The sequence below is a fragment of the Vulpes lagopus genome, chromosome 1, assembly GCF_018345385.1.
Source record: "Vulpes lagopus strain Blue_001 chromosome 1, ASM1834538v1, whole genome shotgun sequence".
In the NCBI taxonomy this organism is placed as follows: Eukaryota; Metazoa; Chordata; class Mammalia; order Carnivora; family Canidae; genus Vulpes; species Vulpes lagopus.
The window spans coordinates 173088524-173112018 of NC_054824.1; the positions used below are offsets into that span (position 1 = coordinate 173088524).

At 38.2% G+C, this 23495-nt stretch overlaps 1 protein-coding gene across 3 annotated transcripts in view; it reads right to left on the reverse strand.

Moving 5' to 3' along the window:
* Positions 1-2822: 2822 nt before the first annotated feature.
* Positions 2823-23495, reverse strand: part of KCNK2 (potassium two pore domain channel subfamily K member 2) — a 130018-nt gene continuing 109345 nt past the window's right edge. For all 3 annotated transcript variants that reach the window (XM_041773516.1, XM_041773447.1, XM_041773365.1), the window contains exon 7: positions 2823-4255. In XM_041773516.1, the coding sequence (XP_041629450.1) occupies positions 3938-4255 (318 nt within the window). In that variant the 3' untranslated portion in view covers positions 2823-3937. The remainder of the gene's footprint in view (positions 4256-23495) is intronic.

Below are 23495 nucleotides of genomic sequence, written 5' to 3' on the forward strand. Positions count from 1 at the left end.
TTGAAATGCATTTGAGAAGTGGAGATAGCCAATGGGAACTGGCTAGATGGTTTGGGGCTTAGAGAGAAACCCAAGCCTAAGAGTGCAAAAGAGAAAGAATAAAGATGAGGCAGTGAGGACTACTTTGGAAAGGAATTACAGATAAAAAATAGTTGAAAATTGAGACAAACATGACATAGTGAAAATGTTTTATAATGCTAATACTAGGAAAATCAATGGTTTTATGAATATTAGAAACTGTAAAAACTGAAGTTTAGTGAACAAATGGTGTTGAGTCAAATAAAAGAGCAGAATCAAAACTCCTGCTCCTTGGAACTAATCCCTGTCTTTTGAGAAGGCATAGTTGAGATCTGGGTGGGGAAGTGTCATGTGTGAAACAAAAGCTGGATAAACCTTTGTGGTAGGGTGGGATGAAGAAGCACAGGAAGCTTAGGAACCTTTCCCCTTATTAAGAAAACCACAATAAGTGAGTTACCCTCAGAAGGCCCTACTAAAAGTAACCAGGTTCCATCTTGAAACGGACACATGAGCATGTGCAAGGCCAGTAAGTTTCACTATAAAAGGACATTTAAGTAAACTCATGCTGGAGCAAAATCATATATTAATTTTAATGGAATTATGAGTATTCAAATAGAGACATCTTTTACTTTATACAAAAGCAAATTTATACTTGCACTTTAATAATAAGGAATGCAAATCACAAATAAGTTATGATTTTACTAGAACAGCAAACATTTTTTTTAAAAGGAAAACAAAAATATAAGTTGATCTAAGTCTGTAGTTCCTAGGCATAAATAGCTACCTCAAGTCTTCAGAATGGCTATTTTTTTTTTTGTATTCTATCTAAAATTTCCCTTAGTCTGCTTAAAACTCTAGCCTTAAGAATCAAAGAATTCTACAGATTTTTTTATACAACGTGAGGTGGTATTTAGTCTTTCTTTTATGTCGTGCGTTCCTTAGAATCTGAAAAACAAAGTCCTACACACACACTGCTCCCACTTTTTTGACGGGTAAGACACAGTGATTCAACTCCATCTTGGCTTTAGCAGTTTCACTTCTTCCTCTATTATGAATGTGAAATATTATTGAAAAAAGGATAGGTGACATTAACTAGATAGCAAAATATATGGATTTGTATAAGAAGTGGAAAGAACTCCAATCCTTTTACATTTAATAGCTGTAAGATAGAGGAATTTCTTGTCTAGAATCCATGTCTAAGATTTCATATCAAAGGGTTCCTTGCTGGTTCTAGTACTTATTTTTTTTTTTCTTTCAGATGTTCCTCAGGGTAAAACTACTTACTCTTAAACTAGTCCAGTGAAAAAAAAATTCACTAGAAAATTCTAGACTATGTCAAAATCTGTCTCTATGTTTTCTCCACAGTAAGTAAATACATTAAAGCTTGAGGAAATAAAACTGCTAGAATACAGTTTTTCTTAGATCTTCCCCAATTCTGAGGATAATGTTGGGAACCAGTTTTAGGATATTTACTGAGAATGAAGGTGTTTGGGCATCAATCAATAAATTTATGCAAGATACAGATAAGGTATGTTGTTCAAATATTTGGGGGTATGAGGTCCAGAAGACTAGATTCAGCAACTACCAGGATATTTGATTGTTTTTTTCCCTTGCAAAAAATATTCAGGTGCCTGTGCTTGGCATTTAGATTACTTCAGTGTCGAGACAAGGTCTAACAATGATAAAATAAGATATTAACATGTCATAATTTAATAGAAACAATCTTGAATTTACATGCCATTTAAAATATCCTATTTCAAAAGGCAGTTTTCTGGATATTTACTCTTGGTTAACAGTCACGAGGAAGAACATTCTGCACATATTTAACAAGGGTAGTAAGACTGCATCAAAAATATTTCTTGAATATTGTGAGCGAAGGAGCCACAGAAAACTCAGCATGAAAAGCAACATCCTGGAGTTCCACTCCCCTAGAATCCCGTCTACATTCTCAGCAGCAAGCAGGAGACTCAGAAAAATGCTGACTTTAATTACAAACTTTATTTGTCAATACAATTCACAGTTTATACATGGTGCATTCCACCATATGGACTTTCAGAACAGTTATTGAGGAAATGGGTGTAGCTTTCTCTCTAAAAGAGCCTGACTTTCTAAAATTTTGGTTAGAATTTTTTAAGTTTATAAAAGTACCTTCAACAAGTTAAATGAATATTTACACATCTAGGTTAAATGTAAATTTTGGAAAATAAGCATCTATTTAGATGTTTGTTTTAAGATCCTCGGTTATTTTTTAAGATCCTAATTGGAATGCCTCTTATTCAGATATTTCCACCACCCTTGTTCCCAGAATAAAAGAAATGCTTTGCAATTGCATTTGGGGAAGTCATCTTTCTGCATTTGAAAAATTATATATACAATGTACAGCAGATCTAAGTATGAAAATAAAAGAGTAGCAATCTACTAGGTGCCTTTAATGAATTTCTTCTGAATCTTGGAAACATCCAAAGAGTTACAGGATATAAAATTAAACTAAAAAGGGATATCAGCCTTTTCTATCAAAAAAAAAAAAAAAAGCTCTTAAGATCTCAAGATTTAAATTGTGCTAGAACAGCTTTTTCTCTAATGTCAAAAGATGAATTATGCCTGCAATCTGCATTTTTTCCATGTGCAATATCACAATGATCCCACTTTCAACTGCTCTCATGCTCAGTCACAGCTCCAGAGGGACACCCACACAAGGCAAGGCTGTACCCAACTCTGACTACAGCATCACCTTCCTGTCTGGCAAAAGTCACCTGGGGAGAGAAAATCAGATAAGCCTTCCCATCAAAAAAAAAGCAAATAGGTGCTGGCAGTATAACGTTTATTAGCAAATGGTCGTTAACACATTATCATGCTATCTTCTATTCCTCAGAAGGGCAATTCACAGCAATTGTTTTAAATCGCCTCCAAAAGATCCATGTTTAACAGCTTTCTTTTGTCAGATTATATATAATATATATAATATTATATATAAAAATAACATATGCACATGTTATTTTTTCTTCTGCTTCCACCTTTCAAAATGTGTAGTTCTTAATAAATGATAAATTCCAAATACTGCCAGGAAAGAAGGGACTGTTTGGAGCAGCCAATTTTACCAGGCTGGAAACCATTACGCTGTGTGTATGTACCACTGGTACCTGAGTCAAATAAATACTCAGAGGGACCATCTGCACACCTCATTTCTTTGCAGTGCCTTTAATGCTAGAATTTCTGAGTGTTGCTTCAATGTCCATCTAATTTGGCATCTATTCCTTCTTCGGGCATCATCACTTCAGTCAGTTTACACGCTGTTTCCAGCAAGGGATGGTATTCAAACGGGAGTGGTGGGATAAAGGGCTGCAGAGGTGAGCCTAGGGGTGGGGCGGGGGAGGAGAAACCACACATTAGCTAGAGAGGTTCCGTTTCTTCGTTAAGATAAGGCACTGACAGAAAATTTCTTAGGTAAAAGGCTGCATAAGAATCTCTTGCCATTTACAAAAAGAAACGTTGTCATCCATAAATGGTCCGTATCTAGGCTCAGTTAGGTAGACCCTGAAAAGTTAAGGACTGATCCCTCGAAGCTACATTACTACCAGAGACACTTATAATCCATTCTGAGGCCTTATGGCACATTATGAAAAGAGGGAGGAAAAACAGTCTGGGCACAAAAAGGCATCAGACATTGCTTGTGCTGTTCCACTTGTCAAAGAGAGTGGACCGCTCCACAAGCATCATCAGAAAGATCGTGCTGGCTCAGAATTCCAAATTCGCCAGATGGCACATGGCCCTGACGGGTGTTATCTATATTCTGTTCCCCCTTTGGAGCTCATGCACAAATTTTTTTTTTTTTTTTTTTTAAAACGCTACCAGCAACAGTCATAAAGAGCATACAGAGGTCCTCACCTACGGCTAGGCCTAAGGTTCTTCAAAGAGAGGGTTATTTAATGTTCTCGATAACAGCAATCTCCTCGCCCGCACAGTGCGGCGTCAATCCGTTCAAATAGATGCTGTCCGTTTTCAGCAAGGGCGGCAGCACGTCCCTCTCGGTGGCCAGGTGGTTCACCGACAGGGTCCTCCGGCAGGGGGTCAGCTCTTGGTTGTGGCTGCCTGCGAGCTCGGCGGACAGCTTCCGCTTGATGGACGTGGCCCGCTGGAACTTGTCGTAGATCTCCACGCTCAGGCGCCTCCGGGTCTCCTTGAACTCGGCCGTGACGTTGGCCGTCCACTCCGCCGCGTGGGCTCGGAACTCCCCGACCTGGAGCGCCACGCGGAGGAGACACAAAGGGACACCAACAGACGGTCAGCGTTTGTGTGCTTGGTCTGCGGACCACCTCACTGGCCCGACCCAACGAGAGACAAGACCGGAGCCTTTTGTGACGCGGGAGGCCCGGGAGCTGCTGTGCTCAGGCACGTGGTGCTGGGGCTGCACCCCCCCCCCCATTTCTGCAGCTAAGGCTCCCGAAATGATCCTGTGAACTTCAATCTCTCTAACCGAGGCTGCAGCAGAGATACCACATGTGCTTGGGTGTTGGTTTTATTTTTTTGTTTTTATCTATCTATCTATCTATCTATCTATCATTTATCTATCATCTATCTATCATCTATTTATTTTTGTACACGATCCTGCCATCGAAACTTCTGTCGCTGTAAAATGGCAATATCTATCTATCATCTATCTATTATCTATCTATCATCTATCTATCTATCTATCTATCTATCTATCTATCTAATCTATTTATTTTTGTACATGATCCTGCCATCGAAACTTCTGCAGCTGTAAAATGGCAATATCTAGCATTATCTATCTATCTATCATCTATCTATCATCTATCTATCATCTATTTTTTTTTATCTTTTTTTTAAATTTTTTTTATCATCTATTTTTATGCATGATCCTGCCATCGAAATTCTGCAGCTGTAAAATGGCAATATCTATCTATCTATCTATCATCATCTATCATCTATCTATCTATGTATCATCTATGTATCATCTATCTATCATCTATTTATTTTTGTAAACTGATCCTGCCATCGAAATTCTGTAGCTGTAAAATGGCAATATCTATCTATCTATCTATCTATCTATCTATCTAATCATCTATTATCTATCTATCATCATCTATCTGTCATCTATCATCTATCTATCTATCACCTATCTATCATTTATTTTTGTACACGGATCCTGCCATCGAAACTTCTGCAGCTATAAAATGGCAATATCTATCTATCATCTATCTATCAATCATCTATCTATCATCTATTTATTTTTGTACACTGATCCTGCCATCGAAACTTCTGTAGCTGTAAAATGGCAATATCTATCTATCTATCATCTATTTATCATCTATTTACTTTTTGTACACTGATCCTGCCATTGAAACTTCTGTAGCTCTAAAATGGCAATATCTATCTATCTATCTATCTATCTATCTATCTATCTATCTATCATCATCTATCTATTTATTTTTGTACACGGATCCTACCATTGAAACTTCTGTAGCTGTGAAATGGCAATATCTAACTCGTTCAAATGTCTGGAGTTATTTCTTTTTTTCCTCTGTAATTTTGAGAGGTATTGGAATGCAGTGAAGGCAGTGAGACCAGCAGGAGCAGCAAGCCTACATAAGAGCCTGGACTGTGAACCCAGGTGACCTACTTGGTTCTGGTAGCCAGGCCGTTTGCTCGGGGTGCAAACACAGGTCTGAGAGAGTGGAAGTGGTGTGTGCAAGAACTTTGTATCCAGCCCCATACTGGTTAGTTGGGAACTCTCTGTTTACCAAATAAGCAGGAGAGTATTCTGTTTCTGCTTTCAGGGAAAGCAAAGGAATGGGAACTGGCAAACCCACTTGGAGGCCATTCAGAGGGTAAGTCCAACAAACAGTTTCTGAATGAATGTCTGTGGAATCAGTGAAGTTACTCAGCCTGTCCGGCCACCACTTCCCCGGGAGTAGAAGAGGCACCCTTACAGGACACACCTTTTCCACATACTAACCATACTTTCTTCCTCTTCCACTTTGATTATCATTAATATTTTTACAAAAACAGCCTTATATTAAACATTGCTTTGCAAAGGGCTTTCCTCCCCCTTAACCAATTTTAGTCATTTTTTCCTGATTAGTGTCCATTATCCTACCTCATAATTTTATATCAGCTGATAAAAACAGGGGAAGGGGGATGACAGCCTCCAGGTCCAGCTCTATCACTCCCGTTCTGTGTGTCCACTGGCAAGCAATATTACTTTTTTTAAAGATTTATTTATTTATTCATGAGAGACAGAGAGGGAAGCAGAGATAGAGGCAGAGACATAGGCAGAGGGAGAAGCAGGCTCCCTGTGGGGAACCTGATGCAGGACTCAATCCCGGGTCTCCATGATCAGGCCCTGGGCTGAAGCAGACGCTCAACCTCTGAGCCACCCAGGCATCCTGCAAAATTACCTTTTTTGAGCTTCAGATTCCTTTTCTATAAGACAAGAATAATAATCCATTTCACAAGAGAACAAGTGGTGTGTGTGTGTATGTGTGGTGTGTGTGTATTCTTAAAATATAAAGGTCCACACCATGACTAATTATGACAATGACATTGGTGATAATAGAGCTTGCCAAGGGTACTTTGAGAGCTTAAAGGAGAATACCAGATATAGACTAAGTGATACAGAACTGAAAAAATGGGGCATTTCCCTCTGGAATATAACTCACAGGTTCTAAGCATCCAGTGGCACCATGGTCTGAGGTCTCTTTGCAGGAATGCAGTGGATTACTTAGCCCTTGAGTTATATGGATCTTTAAAGTCATGAAGTGCTTTGGGCATGTTGAAGGCATACATAAAAGATAGAGCTGACCAGGGGCACCTGGGTGGCTCAGTTGGTTAAGTGTCTGCTTTTGGCTTGGGTTATGATCTCAGGGTCCTGGGATCAAGCCCTGCCTCAGGCTCCTGGCTCAGCAGGGAGCCTGCTTATCCCTCTGCCCCTTCACCACATTCGTGGGCATGGGTGCTCTTTCTCTCAAATAAATAAAATCTTTAAAAAGAAAAAAAAAAGATACAGTTGAACAGTCATCCTGGCCAGATACACTGGGTGATTTATTTCATCAAAGGAAGGCCAAAGGAGGAGAGTGTTTATGTTTACCTTCTACTCATTATTAGAACTGGAATAATATTTTTAAATATAATGATGCATTCAATGTAGAGCTCAATAAACATTTACTCATAATAAAAAGCACTCTCATTATTAACACAGGTCTGTCATGGGACTGTGGAAAATTCTGCATGTAACATATATTGTGCCTACTACGCTACGTGTTGCTCTTTTTAAAAATGTTAACTTATTTAACCAACTTGAAGAGGATGACTCTATTATTTCCCCCATTTCACTGAGGCTAGAGAGGTTAAAAAACTTAAGACACACAGTAAATATGTCTTGAAACCAGAATTCAAATTTGGAGGTCAAGCTCTACCCTATTATTTTGCCTTGCCAGTAAAATCTTATTGATTCTAAGGACTAAACATCTTTTGGAGATGCACAAGGCAAATTCACATTGTATGGAAATCCATCCTATAGCAGGTTATATTAGGATGCAGACTGCCATAATTTCCTAAAAGTACTGGGAGAATCAAAGTTTTTCCAATATCTGCACTAGGGCTGCTTATCTAAACCAACAGTGGTATCTGTTCCCTGTCTATTGTGCCCTGATCTTTCTACTATTCTTCATGATACTGGATTTAAGGAATGTCGCCACTCAAAACTCAAAGCTTGAAAATAAGGGAGGAAAAACAAGAGAAAAATAAAAGAGAGTACCTCAAAAACCAAAGCAAGGCTATCAAAATAAAGAATGACTTATTCCTGGTCCTTGAAAAAAATCTTGACCTTTAGAATTGTCCATAACAATATATTCATTATTGATCAAATAACAGTGTCCTAAAGTGGAGATCCCCTTCTGTTAATGAGGATAAAATTGTATATTCAAACTCTGAAGGTGCTTTTTTGTTTTCAATGAAATTAGAATGTCACATTTATATAAGCAAAACTTTCCTTGATTGAAATGTTAATGCTTGTGGAGTTCTGGAGAATTACAGCTAATCCTTATGCACTAAAACATTTTTGCTTCATTGGATTTTTATTTTAAAAAGAGAAATATTTCAATAACTTAATCAAATATCTTATCTCCCTAAGACTAAGCAATCTATACCACTTAGTAACAAAGTGGAGGGTTGAAAATGAGCAAAAATAGCTCCTAAAGGATCACAATCACTGTTCCCACAGCTCATACACTTGACTCAGAGAAGAGGTCTTCCCCCCAGTTCCATGAATTCTTGACTTTTACACAGTGCCCATAGGCCATGTGATCTGATTGCTAAGGAAAGGAAGAAAATGGGAGTGCTAAAGTCACTCACCCCCTAAACTCGCCCCTGCGAGTAACACTTGCATCCTTGTCACTAAATTCAGTGGACCATTCTCTGTCCCTGGGCTGCTTGACCTTCACAAGCTACAGAGTTTTGCTGGCTTCTCCCTCCCTCCCAATCAATCCTTGGTACTATCCAACTCAGCACCCTCTCAAGGTGTTGCTTTACCACTCAGACTAATTCTTCTCAGTCATCTTGGGGGCTCACTTTCTCTTAACCCTTTCCTTGTCTAGCTTTGTTCCACAGGGTTCTATTATTCTCATTTTCTCTGGACGACAAAATCCTTCCAATGGTTTCAATTACCACCTACTTGCCGAATACCTCCAAATCCATATTTCTAGGTCTAATCTCCCTACTGAATTCTGTATCTGTATAAACTGGCAGCTTGGTGAGCACCTTCATTTTAGATGACTTCCAGGCATCTCAAACCTGGCTTATCTCCAAATGAAATCATTTAACTCCTCAAACCTGTTATTACCTAATTTCTTATCACAGTGAACAGCACCTTTAACCACTATGGTTCCTGAGCTGAACTTCAATATCATCCTCTGTTCTTCCTCTCATTCAATCTTAGATCAAATCAGCCCTGAGCCTTGCTAATTTACATCTTCTTTTCTCTCAATTCCTTTCACTCCTCTCCATTCCCATTGTCAAAACTGTGGTCCTGTCCTGAATTATTATTTCAGCAGCCTCCTAACCAGTCTTGACTTAAGTCAACCTCCATCCCAATGCATTATCCACCCAGCAGCCAGAGTGCCCTTTAAAAAAAACATATTGATCGGGCACTTTCCCTTGCATAAAACCATTCAATTGATTCCTGTTTCATTTTGGATAAAGTCCAAACTCTTTAAAGTGGCTCATATGTTCTGGGGTCTACCTATTTCAGCCTCAGTTCTAACCATGATTCTTCTCAAAGTCTAAAAAAACAATAAAAAAAATGAAAACAAAAACCACATTTATTTTCCTGAACATCCCACTCATTTTTTTATTTTTTTTTGCCTTTATTCATTCATTGTTCATTATTTGCTTTGTTTGGAATACTGTTCTCCACTCCTTCTCTAGTGCCTACTGCATGTCCTACCCATCCTAAACTAGACCTCTTCATGAAGCCATTCCCTGGCCCCCAGACTACATCAGGATCATTACAGCAGTCCGTGCTTTCTTAGCATTACTGTCATTACAATGCATTACAACTACTAGTTTAATTACTCTCCTGGCTTCATGGCAAGATAGACAGGATAAGTCTGCTATATCCTATTCAGCTTTCCCAGAACTTAGAAGAGTGTCCATAGTTGGAATTCAGTATTTGCTGGACAAATGAATGAATGAATGAATGACAGACAAATCAATCATGTTTTGGAAACATGCTCCAAGAAGAAGAGTGTGCCTCTTGGTTGACTCTGAGGGGAGGATCCTGTCCCTTTCAGGAGAGAGGCAGCTGGGTCTATTTATAGTAGAAATTCAAAGTATGTTTCCTCAAATTTTAAATTTAGTCTTTGTAAAATCTCCTGATCATTCTAAAAAGTCTGTGATGCTACTAATGTCTCATCCTCAATGTGAAGAAAATCACGTCCATTGTAAAGATCATTTAAAGCAGATTCCCTTCTCCCTGCCAGCCCCCAATCTTTGTCATCATTCTCACCATTTTGCATGAAAAAAAACCTGACTAGGCCACCCCAGAACCTAGGCTTCACCATCCTTATGGAATGTAACCTTTAAAGTTAAAGAAGGGTTAATGCTTTTACTTTAAAAAGAATCACCAATACCTTTGTTAGCAACTATGAACACTTACTAAACATCTAATAGCTTTCCAAGGTAGCAAAGTTTCATGATTACAGAGGTCCAGTATTTGTCTCCTTGGTAGTGGTTCCAAGCTCTACAGTTCAGGTTCTCCATAGCATCTCAAACAATACCAAGAAGGCCTCCTTGGAATAGTAGCAACACAATTTAAAACCAATTACTTGCCATATTTCAACTCTTTTAGGGCAATTTTCCTAAATCACACAAGGTTGATAGGATGGCCTAAGAAAGATAGAAGTTCACTAATATAGAAACTTGCAATCTATGAAGTTTGTAGGAAGCTCATATGTAACTGTAAGGAGTATTTATCACCCCACTGACTCCAACCAGCAACATGGCAGATTTGACAGTAAAGATTTCTGGCCAACTTCTTATCAAGCTCACTCTTTCCTCCCACTAACTCCATACTGCAGCATCGGGGACAATGCTTTGAATAGAGTGAATAAAGTTTAGTTTCCCCAACCAAGGTGGTAAATTTAATGACAGAGACTATCCATCCTATTTATTTCTTCTCATAAAAGTACCCCAACATGGTAATTTGAACCGACTAGATGCCTGCATACTTTCTAACTGATGACTGGTGAGAAATCTGTGACTGTTGACTGACACAGCTCTCTGCCTGTATACAGTCTCAGACACTCTCCTATAAAGCTATTTGCATAAGTTCAGTATCAGTGTGTATTGGTACACCCTGAAGAGAAAGCAATTTTATAAATCAATTTTACTAATCACTGAAATGTTCAGAGCCTTTGACAAAAGTCAATTAATTCATAGAAATTTATTCTGGGCAAGAATTTTCACCAAAGGAAAAAATATGTATGAAGATATTCTCTGAACCATATTTTTAAAGTTTTAAAATTAAGTAATCTCGACACCCAGTATGGGGCTCCAACTCATGACCTTAAGATCAAGAGTTACATGCTTTTCCGACTGAGCCTTCCCAGTGTCCCTGAACCATATATTTAATAGCATAATATTGAGATTAATAAAGGTCATTTAAAAAGTCAGTGTTTATGAGAATCCTCAGGTATAGAAACTATTTTCTCCTACTATGATGTGTTAAATAAAGTGATAAAGTGATAAAGAAAATAAAATTATATCTTTATTTTGATTACAACTGTGTAAAATAATGAATGTATATAGGCAAGGGTAATAAAATAAAAGCATGTAAAAATGGAAACTGTATTGAATATCTATTATAGATCAGGCCCTGGGCTTAGTGCTAATGTTCTTGAATTGCAGAAATTTTTCCTTTTAAATCACCCCCTTACTGATGTTATAGTACTACCTGTACAGATTCAGTGTCCAGCACACTCAGCCCTGAATAAAGCTTGTGAGGGCAGAGTTCTCTCTGGAAAGCTTTCTATTTGCTTGACACATGCATCAAAATTGGACTGCAATTGCCATTGGGAGTTTTTCTTATCCATATATCAAAGTGAAAAAAAACCAACAACACCTTGAAGGAATCTTTAATGTAACAAAGAAATAAAAAATGACAGAATAAGATGAAAAGTCAGCCTACAGAATGGAAGAAAATATTTGCCAATCCTATTATCTGATAAGAGATTGATATCCAAAATACATAAAGAACTCATGCAACTCAATAGCAGAAAAACAAATAATCTGATTAAAATAATAGGCAGAGTATCTGAATAGACATTTTTCTTAAAAAAAAGATTTATTTATTTATTTTAGAGAGGGAGAGAGAAAGCACGTGGGGCAGGAAGGGGCAGAGAGAAAGCAGGAGAGAGAATCTCAAGCAGATTTCCCACGAGCAGGGGAGCTGATGTGGGGTTCAATCTCACAACCTTGAGATCATGACCTGAGCTAAAATCAAGAGTCAAACGCTTAACTGACTGAGCCACCTAGGTGCCCCTGAATAGACACTTTTCCAAAGAAGACATACAGAAGGCCAACATGTAAATGAGGTGTTCAACATCATTCCTTATAGGGAAAATGCAATTCAAAACCAAAATTACATACCACATCACAACTGTTAGAACCACTAGTATCCAGAAGATAAGAAATAACAGGTGTTGGCAAGGATGTGAAGAAAAGGGAACCTTTTTGCACTTTTGGTGGGAATGTAAATTGCTGCAACCACCGTGGAAAACAGTATGGGGGTTCCACAAAAAGTGAAAAATAGAACTAGCATATGATGTAGCAATTCCACTTCTCAGTATTTATCCAAAGAAAATGAAACCACTTACTCAAAAAGATATATGTACTCCCCTGCTCACTGCAGCATTATTTATGACAACCAGAACATGGAAATAACCTAAGTATCTGTCAATGGATGAATGGATAGAGAAACTGTGATACACACATACACTGAAGTATTATTCAGCCATAAAAAATGAAATCTTGCCATTTGCAACAACGTGGATGGAACTTAAGGGCATTACACTAAATGAAATAAGTCAGAGAGAGGCAAATATCATATGATCATATGATCTCACATGTGGAATCTTAAAATACACACACAAAATGCAAGTTCACAGGGACAGAGAAGAGACTGGTGGTTGCTGGAGGCAAGGAGTGTGGGGGGGAGTGGGCAAAATGGGTGAAAGGAGTTAAAAGGTAGAAACTTTCAGTTATACATAAGTCGTGGGGATGTAATGTACACCACGACAACTATGATTAGTAACACTGTAATGCATATTTAAAAGTTGCTAAGAGAGTAGATCTTAAAAGTTTTCCTAAGATAAAATTCTGTGACTAGGTATGGTAACGGATATCAACTAGACCTGTGGTGATCATTTTGCAATATATACAAATATTGAATCATTATTTAGTACACATAACAGCAATGTTATATTGTATGCCAATTATACCTCAATAAAGAAATTTCAAAAAAATTCTAAAAAAAAAAGAGTGAGACCGTTTGAGTCATTTCTGAATCTTTAGACTGTGAGTCATTATTTCTTAATCTTTACCTTGTTTACTAAAGTATAATTCATTATACTTTACTATATACATTTGGGTGCGATGACTTTCATATTTGTTAATGATTTCACTTCAGAAAGCTTCCTGTCTCTACTCCAGGCCAATCTTCACCAGAGTAGTCATTTCCTAGTAGTAGAAAGTATAAGGGCCTCAAGAGAATTTTCAGTGTTCTCAGTTTGAAAAACAATTTTTTAAAATTGCAGGTCTTTTATTTTTCAAAGATTTAATTTATTTATTGGAGAGGGAGAGAGAGCACGAGCAGGGGGAAAGGTAGAGGGAGAAGCAGACTCCTGGCTGAACAGGATGCCCAACGCCGGGCTGGATCCCAGGACCCTGTGATCATGACCTAAGCCAAAGGCAGACACTTAACTGACTGAGCCAGCCAGGTGCCCCTAATTGCAGGTCTTTAAAAGGCTTGGTCCTTATCAACTGCACTGGTAAGGTTATTTTCCTTCAAGCAACTCTGCAAAATTCCAGCCACATATTTTTTTCCAGAAGAGCAAAGCTGATTTATGGGGAGAAGTAATTCTTTATACTTTCATTTCCCTTCTGCTTTCTTTCTGAGCTATGCTTCTGTAACAGGAAACATGATTTTTGATAGAGAAAAGATTCCAGGGTGCATACATCTATATGTCCTTTGAATATGGCAAAAGTCACTGTCTCCCCACCAGCTGGAGTTACCTAAAAAAGTGTTGCTGATTATTAACTAGAATGCAAGGGCTGTTGCATAAATTCTGTTTTTTATAAAATTCAACAATCACCAAGAGGTTAAATACTTTTTTTCATTTTAATCTGCTGCTTAATTTATCAAATTAACTTGTGACATTCCTCAAATTTAGAATAAGTCTAACCTGAATTATTTATTTACCTTACCTCTGTATATCACTTTGACCAAACAAGTCCTTAGCCCTTCTATACATTTCCATTAAATTGGAAAACCTAGCATTCTCTGCTTCAGATTTTTGCCTAGAATCAAAACTTCCCTACTTCCCTACCTACCCTACTTCCCTACCTACCCACGAGCTTTGAAATTCTACAACTTTCTTTATAGAGATTTGGTTTTCACATCATTAATAGATGAGTAGTAATAAAAATTCACTAATATTCAAAATTGTCCAGTTCCAAATACCAAATAGCTTGGCAACATTTTTTCCCAGTTATTTGTAGGCAGGTACTTTAGAGTGGAAATTTGTGGTGTAATTTAGAAATCTGGCAACAGTGACTCCATTAGTCCTTTGTGGTAAAGTAGCCATTCAAATTTTCTTTCCCTCACATCTCTCCACCAGTCATCCCCCTTGAATCCCCCTTCAGATCATGCATGTACACTGCCATGTTTTGCAATCCTACAATTTCTGTCAGTCTCCCTACAGACCTTACCCTACCTTATCTCTACTTTTCTATTCTAATTGGCTTTTTCTTCTCATGTATACTCACTTAACTATGAATAATAATCACTCACTATAGGTAAGCCAGTCCCTTTCATAGAGTCATAACTAGACAGGAATTTCTATCTGAAACTCTAAGATTTTTTTCTAAGTTTTTTCCAATTAACAAAAGCCAACTCAAGTACTGGGTAATACTTGGAAGAGTTTCAACTTTTCTTTTAAAAAAAACATTTTTATGTGCAGATCTAACCATTGTTTTCTTTTAAAATTCTTACTTAAATTCCAGTTAGCATACAGTGAGTGTAGCATTAGTTTCAGGTGTACAATATAGTGATTCATCACTTACATTTAACACCTGGTGCTCATCACAGCAAGTGGCCTCCTTAATCCCCATCACCTGTTGCACCAACCTGTTCACCCACCTCCTCTTTGGTAACCATGACTTTGTTCTCTACAGTTGAAAGTCTGTTTCTTGGTTTGCCCCTCTCTTTTTTCCCCCTAGCTTATCTGTTTTGTTTCTTAAATTCCACATATGAGTGAAATCATATGGTATTTGTCTTTCTTTGACTTATTTCATTTAGCATTATACTCTCTAGATCCATCCATGTTGTTGCAGATGGCAAGATTTCATTCTTTTTTATGGCTGAGTAATATTCCATTGTATTGTTTTTGACATAGGCAAAATAACATGGATAGAGAATCTTCTCTGTAAGGGCCTATTTTTTTTAAAGATATTTTTTTGAAAAGGAGAGAGAGAGAGAGGAGAGCATGACCAGGGGAGGAGCAGAGAGACAATCCCAAGCAGACTCTACACTGAGCGTAGAGCCCTTGGGGCTCAATCTCACAACCCTGAACTGAAATCAACAGTTGGACGCTTAACCGACTGAGCCACCCGGGCACCCCTCTAAGGGATGTCTTCAAAAGGATCTAAAATAAAGCTGACCATTTAGGATTTAATGGCCATTATGTAATTTTCTTTACCAGGAATAAAACTAAAGAGGTTTTTCTTGTCTTTGTCCAATGCATTTTTCTGTCCCTTTGATAGTGGGATGTTAATTTTTCTCAGTGCTCAAATGCTTATATACCTTAGTGACTTGAGGCAAGTTAATACTAAAAGCTGAGTTGAGGTAGCTGGGTTGAAAGCATTCCTCTGGTGAAATGTATAAAAATAATGTGAAGCCTACTTTGCATTCCAATTTCAGAGGTTGCCTAGACTATAATTCCTGACAATTATTATTAATTCATTTTCCGAAGTATTGACATTGCGTTGCATTGTTGAACTGCACTGTTAAAAAGAACAATTCAAATATTCTCTTTACTCACTGGTTGGAAAAAAAAAAAACACAGCTAAAAGGATTACTAAATGTCACATTATCTTGACAGAATAGTACATGATGTTTTTCTCTGGTTTTCAGGAAAGCATATGTAATATTTATAAGGCCTCTTTAATCTAAACTACCTTTTTTAGTTAGCTATGTCTCCACTCCTTAATACCACACATATTAACATAACTGTGCAAATACTGAGTACAATAGTTTTAATAAAACAATGTCAAGGAAAATAATAATACTAATATTAATACTGTGATTTTAAAATACCTTTCTTGTAAAAATATAAAAGTATTATATGTAATGTTAACTGCTTTAATGATAAGGTGGGGCTGCAAAATCAGACACTCACTTGTACAGTAGACCCAATTTCTTAGTTTTTCTTATAGGTGTTCCATATTGTCAGCATATCACTGAACATTCTTGAAATTCTCCCCAGTGGTCTGATATTGGAGTTACTTTAACAATCTGTATTATGGAGCTCTCCAACTTACATAACATTTTATTGTAGTGTGAAGATAGAGATATTAAAATTCATAAAACAATATAAAATAATTTATGTATTTTTTATAAAATTTCACATACTCATGATTGGGTTACAGTAGGTAGATATTTGTCAGTACAATGAGGAAACTCTATGATGGGATGGGGCTGATGGTGGGGTCATGCTGTGTTTGTTGTTTTTCTTAAAAGTATCTAGCTGTGGGATCCCTGGGTGGCGCAGCGGTTTGGCGTCTGCCTTTGGCCCAGGGCGCGATCCTGGAGACCCGGGATCGAATCCCACGTCGGGCTCCCGGTGCATGGAGCCTGCTTCTCCCTCTGCCTGTGTCTCTGCCTCTTACTCTCTCTCTCTGTGTGACTATCATAAATAAATAAAATTTAAAAAAAAAAAGTATCTAGCTGTGTGACAAATACCAGTCAAAAGTAATAACTGAATAAAGGGATGATGAAACTTTATAAGCATTTTCCACAAAATATATTCATTATATATTTAATAAAATCAAAGCAGTGGTGCCTGGGCAGCTCAGCCGTTTAAGCCTCTGACTCTTGGTTTTGGCTCAGGCCATGATCTCACAGTCATGGGATCCAGCCCTGAGTCAGGAGCAGTATGGAGTTTGCTTTTCCTTCTCTCTTTCCCTCTCCCTCTGCCCCTCCCCTCTGCTTGATCTGTCTCTCAAATAAATTTTAAAAATCTTTGAAAAATTAAAATAAAAACATCTGATGACGTTTCAAAACTCTTTCAAGAAATCTGGATTTAATAGTAGCTTACTTATAACAAAAGGGCATTTTATGTTATGACCATAAGACCTGTTCACTAAAAAAAGGTTTTTTGCTTCCTTTCCTCTTCTTTTTCCTTCCTAAAGAACTCAGCCCTTAAGCAGTTAGGTGAAGCAAAACTAGGGAGACATCAAAGTGACATGTGGCATGGTTTTTTCCTCCCACCCACTCCAGTCACCTCCTTCGGAGACACAAGTTGTAGCTCACTTCCTTATTCTCCACTTCACCTATTCCTCTTTATTCCACAGTTTTGCAAAGAGTAAGTAAATATTTTGGTATTCTTTAACATGATTGACCTAGGATGTGTTACCCAACCATGAGCTTCACAGACTATGTGTAACTCTTGCAACTGTATTATACACTAGGAGAATTTGTGCATTTTTTTAGTGGGGAAGGGGATCAGAGCTCTTCACAAACTCTTAAAGAGTATGTGACCCAGAAAAGGTTGTGAACTCCTGCTATATGAAATAAATTCAACATTGATGCTAATACAAGTGAAAGACCCCTCCTATGTTTTGGACTGGTCCAAACAGTATTTTGTGTACTGTTTTATCTCAACCACCTAGTCCAGTACAGGTAGCTTGTAGGCACTTAATAGAGCTTGTCAAATAAGTGTCCCAGGAGCCAGAGGAATTTGGGGGTGTCACAAGGAGGCAATAAAAGACAAGAGGATGGTAGAGAGTATTATGGGAGAATGCTGTAAATTTCAGACATTGAGCGTCATGATGCAAAGACCTGTTGGAATGTGTTAAGAGAAAAGCTATTGCCCTTATAGTGCTTCCTGGGTGAGACAGATAATTTCATAAGTAAATACATAATTACAAATCATGATTACGTGCAGTTAAGCCAAAGTAAAGAATGTCATACAGCATATAAGGAGGAGGAATATTAGATTGGTGGGGTCCAATGGATGTCTGGAGAGATGTGACATTTGATCCGAAATCAGAATGATCTCTGTAGTCACCAAGGTGATGAGCCTGGAGAAGAGTGCTCAAGGCCAGGGCAGAGCACATGGGGAGGGGAGGGCAGGGAGAGAAGGGGGCGGGAGGCAAGGGATACATGTGAAAAAGAGCTTGGTGTAATCAGAGAACTGAAAGAAGGCCCATGTGGCTTGATTCTAATGTATCCACAAGATGAGGCTTGAGAGGCAGGCAGGGCTCAAATTGTGCATGACCACGGAAGTCAAGTTAATTCAAAGATCTTGAATTTATTCTCAGAACAATGCGAGACAATTGAGAAGTTTGAAGCAGAGAATAACAGTGTCAGGTTTGAGTTTTGGTTTCTGTACATGCACCACATATGTTGACAGAAAAGTCCTGAAAGTTCAGAGACAAGGATAGGACTTCAATTTTTATTTATTTTTGTTAGACCATTACTAATATTTAATATATGGAACACTAGTGCCCTTGCTTGGTGCCTGTGGACCGTGGAGGAATGAAGAGGAAAGAGCAGGATTTGCACCATGGGCAGGCTGGCAGGGGCTCCCTCACCTCTCTGATGTCCATGTATTCAGATGTCTTAGAATTTACAGGCCACAGGCTATGAGCAGTGTGGTTACTTTTAGAAAATCACCTTTACATAGTAGAATTTCTGTTATACTAAGTAAAAAGGAGGGAGGTAGCCATGAAAATCTCAGGCACTAACAGTTGCCTCCTGGTATAACACTTAAAGATCACCTATGCAATTTTTTTCTTAAAATTTGATGAGCCTCGCTGTGATGACAAATTGTTTTATAGGATGCACAGGGTAGATATTCTGAAACAAACATATCCATCTACTCTATCCCTTTAAGGGATAGAAGATATATATATATAAAATATAAAAATTTTTAAATATTTTAAAATATGTACAATGGAAGAAGAATTTGTCTTAAAGATTTTTTAAAAATGTATTTTAGAGAGGGTGAAAAAGAGGGCACATGAGCAGGGAGAGGGGAAGAATGGGAGGAAGAGGGAAGGGGAGAGAATCCCAAGCAGAGTCCACACTAAGCGTGAGCCCCACATGGGACTTCAGGCTTAGTCCCACTGCCCTGAGATCATGACCTGAACAGAAAGAAACCCAAAGTGGGAGGCTTAACTGAACGAACTACCTAGATGGCCCCAGAAGAGGAATTTTTTAAAATAGGTGTTTAGAAATGAGTTTCCAGATGGACATTTCAATGTGGCTGGTTGTGATCAGAAATGCTTTCTCCCAAACAACATCTCTGAATTCTGCAGCTAGTAGGCCTGTTTCCTACACCAGAACAAGGCCCCTCTCTCCTCCATCTGGAAGGCTATAATCCCAGAAGGGCTGGACCTGTAGTAGTGACAAGCAGAAATCCTAGGGGCAGTATATCGGCAAGTGGTGCCATGTGGTGGTCCCTGGGCTCAGGCAGGGGTCTGGCTAGACGAGTTGCATCTCTCTCCCTCTGCTTCTCCCCCTGCTTGTGTGTGCCCTCTCTCTCTCTCTCTCTCTCTCTCTCTCTCTCTGTCAAACAAATCAATAAAATCTTTAAAAAGATTTACTCATTTGACATGAGTAAAATGGCTATTTCCTAGCGCAAGAAAGCCATTTGCACAATTTGTGAAATGATACTAAAAAGTGAGTACAATGTTCAACAAGCAAAATTTTAAAAAAGCGTCCTTCTTACATTTGGATCTATGTGAGTTACCTTTCCCAGACATGACAGCCATTAAATCAAGAATCAAAATAAACTGCACTGCGAGGTAGAATTAGGGATGGCCGGGATCCCTGGGTGGCGCAGCGGTTTGGTGCCTGCCTTTGGCCCAGGGCGCGATCCTGGAGACCCGGGATCGAATCCCACGTCAGGCTCCCGGTGCATGGAGCCTGCTTCTCCCTCTGCCTGTGTCTCTGATCTCTCTCTCCCTCTCTCTATCATGAATAAATAAATAAAAATCTTTAAAAAAAAAAAAAGAATTAGGGATGGCCATAACATGGAGCATTAAATCCAAGACCATGGGACATTCAAATCATACTGTTTTCATTATTAATAATTTTGGGGGAAAAGCAAAAAAGTTTTTTATTATCAGTGAACACAATTTAAACATTTTTCAATGACTTCATTTTCATCTTTTAACATTTCTCCCTTTGCATGTGTTTTAAGTCTATATCTAATATGTTGGTGCAGGAACATGGTAGCACATATATGTAACTTACATATATGTAACTAAACATGCATATGGTAGAGACATAGGCTCAAAGAATTTTTTTTTTGTTGCAAATAATGATTCATGATAAAACTTCCGGAGACCACTGCAGAAAGGAAATGGATCACTGGGAGATTGAGAGGGAAGGCAAACATGTAGGTAGGATGCTGCGGAAGTGGGGTCAGGCAGGCTGTTCTGCAGCTCCTTCCACCATATTGGGGGACTTTCAACCTCTACGTGACTGACTCATGTTGCACAATAGCTTCACCCATGTCTACCTCCATCATTCTTGGCTCTTTAACCTTTGCTGTAGACAGGCACCCATTCACAGGTCCCTATCCTGGACCTAATCTCTGACGATAATTCCAAACTCTCTAGCTGTTTGCTCTCTGGCCATCACTATTCTAAACTGCGACCCCACTGAACCTCATAGACACTTGGTCCCTTAGTGTCTTAGCCCATTAGTCCCTTCCACTCCTCCCTGTACTCTCCCGCCACCCCAAAGATGCCCTCAAAGCCTGTTAGTGTACATGTTTTGATAGCCATGTATTGTACTGTGGCTACTGGTTTTTGTCTATCCTGTTTCCTATTGGACACTGGTCACTGAGCCCAAAAGTATGTCTAAATGTGTCATCTTTTTATTGCCGGATCCAATCTCTGCCTGAAGTACAGTGGCTACCCCAGAGAGCTTAAAAAAGTAAGCTGTGCAGAGAATATTAATTGCTTTTTCTTTAAGCCATTTATTCTAAATTTATGAAAATGTTTAAATTGCACATATCAATCTGGTTCAATAGGTAAACTGAGGGGGTGATTGTTTTAAAAATTAAAGCCATTAAATAACTTTTGAATGTAAGAATATTGGAAATTTTATTCCAAGCAGTGCCAGATAGGTATTTTTTCCTATGATAGTCAAAGGAAAAAGTTATTTATGTTTCTAGGGCTAAACCAATCTCAGGTATATTACCAGAATCACTCTCAGTGCAAGGTATAGGTGAGTGGCTGGAGAGTTGTAGGGTGTGTAAAAGAAGATGAGACCTCAGTACCATGAAAGCCATATATGAAAGATCCACAGCTAATATCATCCTCAATGGGGAAAAACTTGAGAACTTACTCTCGATGGTCAGGAACAAGACAGGAATGTCCACTCTTACCACTGCTATTCAACATAGTACTGGAAGTCCCAGCCTCAGCAATCAGACAACAAAAAGAAATAAAAGGCATCCAAACCAGCAAAGAAGAAGTCAAACTTCCATTATTTACAGATGAAATGATACTCTACATAGAAAACCTGAAAGACTCCACCAAAAAACTGCTAGAACTGATACATGAACTCAGTAAAGTTGCAGGATGGAAGATCAACATACAGAAATCTGTTGCATTTCTATAACTAATAATGAAGCAGCAGAAAGAGAAATCAAGGAATCGATCCCATTTACCATTGCACTCAAAACCACAAGATACCTAGGATTAAACCTAACCAAAGAGTAAAGGATCTGTACTGTGAAACCTATAGAATATTTACGAAAGAAACTGAAGATGACAAAAAGAAATGGAAAAACATTTCAGGCTTATAAATTGGAAGAACAAAAACTGGGCTTAGTTGGCTAAGCACCTGCCTTTGGCTCAGGTCAGGAGCTCAGGGTCCTCAGATGGAACCCTGCCTTGGGTGCCCTGCCCAGTGGGGGAGTCCACTTTTCCCTCTGCCCCTCCCCCTGCTTGTGCTCTCTCTCTCAAATAAATGAAATCTTTAAAAAAGAAGAAAGAACAAAAGCTATTAAAATGTCTATAGTACCCAAAGCAATCTACAGATTTAATGCAATCCTTATCAAAATACCAACAGCATTTTTCACAGAGCTAGAACAAACAATCCTAAAATTTGTATGGAACCCCAAAGACCCTGAATAGCCAAAGCTATCTATCTATCTATCTATCTATCTATCTATCTATCTATCTAGTAGATAGTAGATTTTATATATATATATATATATAAATATATAATATATATTTATTAGGGTACTACTACATAGTCATATGTAGTAGATTTTATATATATATAATATATATAGGGTAGTAGATTTTATATATATATAAAATCTAATCTTCTCTTTGACCTCATTGAGAAAATGTTGGGAGTATGATCCAGCTAAAAGGACTACTCTCAAAGAAGCCTTAAAGCATCCTTTCTTTTATCCCCTAAAAAAAGCTGCATAGATTTGTAAGTGTATAATTCTCTTGAAGAAATTTTACAGACTGTATCAGTCTAATTTTTAAATAATTTATTTTGTATAGCTTTTGTAAATTTCTTACGTTTTTGTATTGCCATGTTTATTTTGTTTGGATAATTTGATTCATTAAGTAAATAGCTAAAGTAATGAACATTTTTTCAAGTAATTACTGTATAAAATGATATATTCAAAATAAATTTTTTGTGCTTATGAAAAAAAAAAGTCCGTCTGTGGCTGCCCAGTGGATCTGGTGCCATGGCTGTGGGACGGATGTGGAACCAGCCTATTGGGTACTGTCAGATAAGCACAAGACCGTTTGTAAGTTTTCAGATGAAATGTCCATCCCGCGAGAAGAAGGATGTCTGTTTAGAAAACTTCTACAATAAACTGAAGTAAGTGTTCAGCATATTGTAGAAAGAATGTTGCACTTCATCTTTAGGCTGAGATTAGGCAGCTGTTTGTAATAAGGACTGCGGAGGAAGCTATAGAACTGTACACTGGTGCTCACTTATAAAAGAACTTTGTGTCAAATGGTGTAGTGCTTTATATCATAATATCATGTTGCTCTAATAAAACTATTTTTTGTAAAAAAAATATATCTATATCTGAGAGAAATGCATGAGCATGAGGGAGAGGGAGAAGAAGGCTCCCCACTGAGTTGAGAACCTGACTGGGGCTTAATCTCAGATCCTGGGATCATGACCTGAGCCGAAGGCAGACACTTAACTGACTGAGCCACCCATGCACTCCAAGCCAAAGCAATCTTGAAAATGAAAAGCAACACTGGAGACATCACAATTCTGGACTTCAAAACAATATGGTACTGGCACAAAAACAGACACATAGGTCAACGGAAGGGAACAGAAAGCCCAGAAATGGACCCACAACTATACAGTCAATTAATTTTCAACAAAGCAGGAAAGAATATCCAATGGAAGCTAGATATTCTCTTCAATAAATAAATGGTGTTGGGAAAACTGGACAGCAACA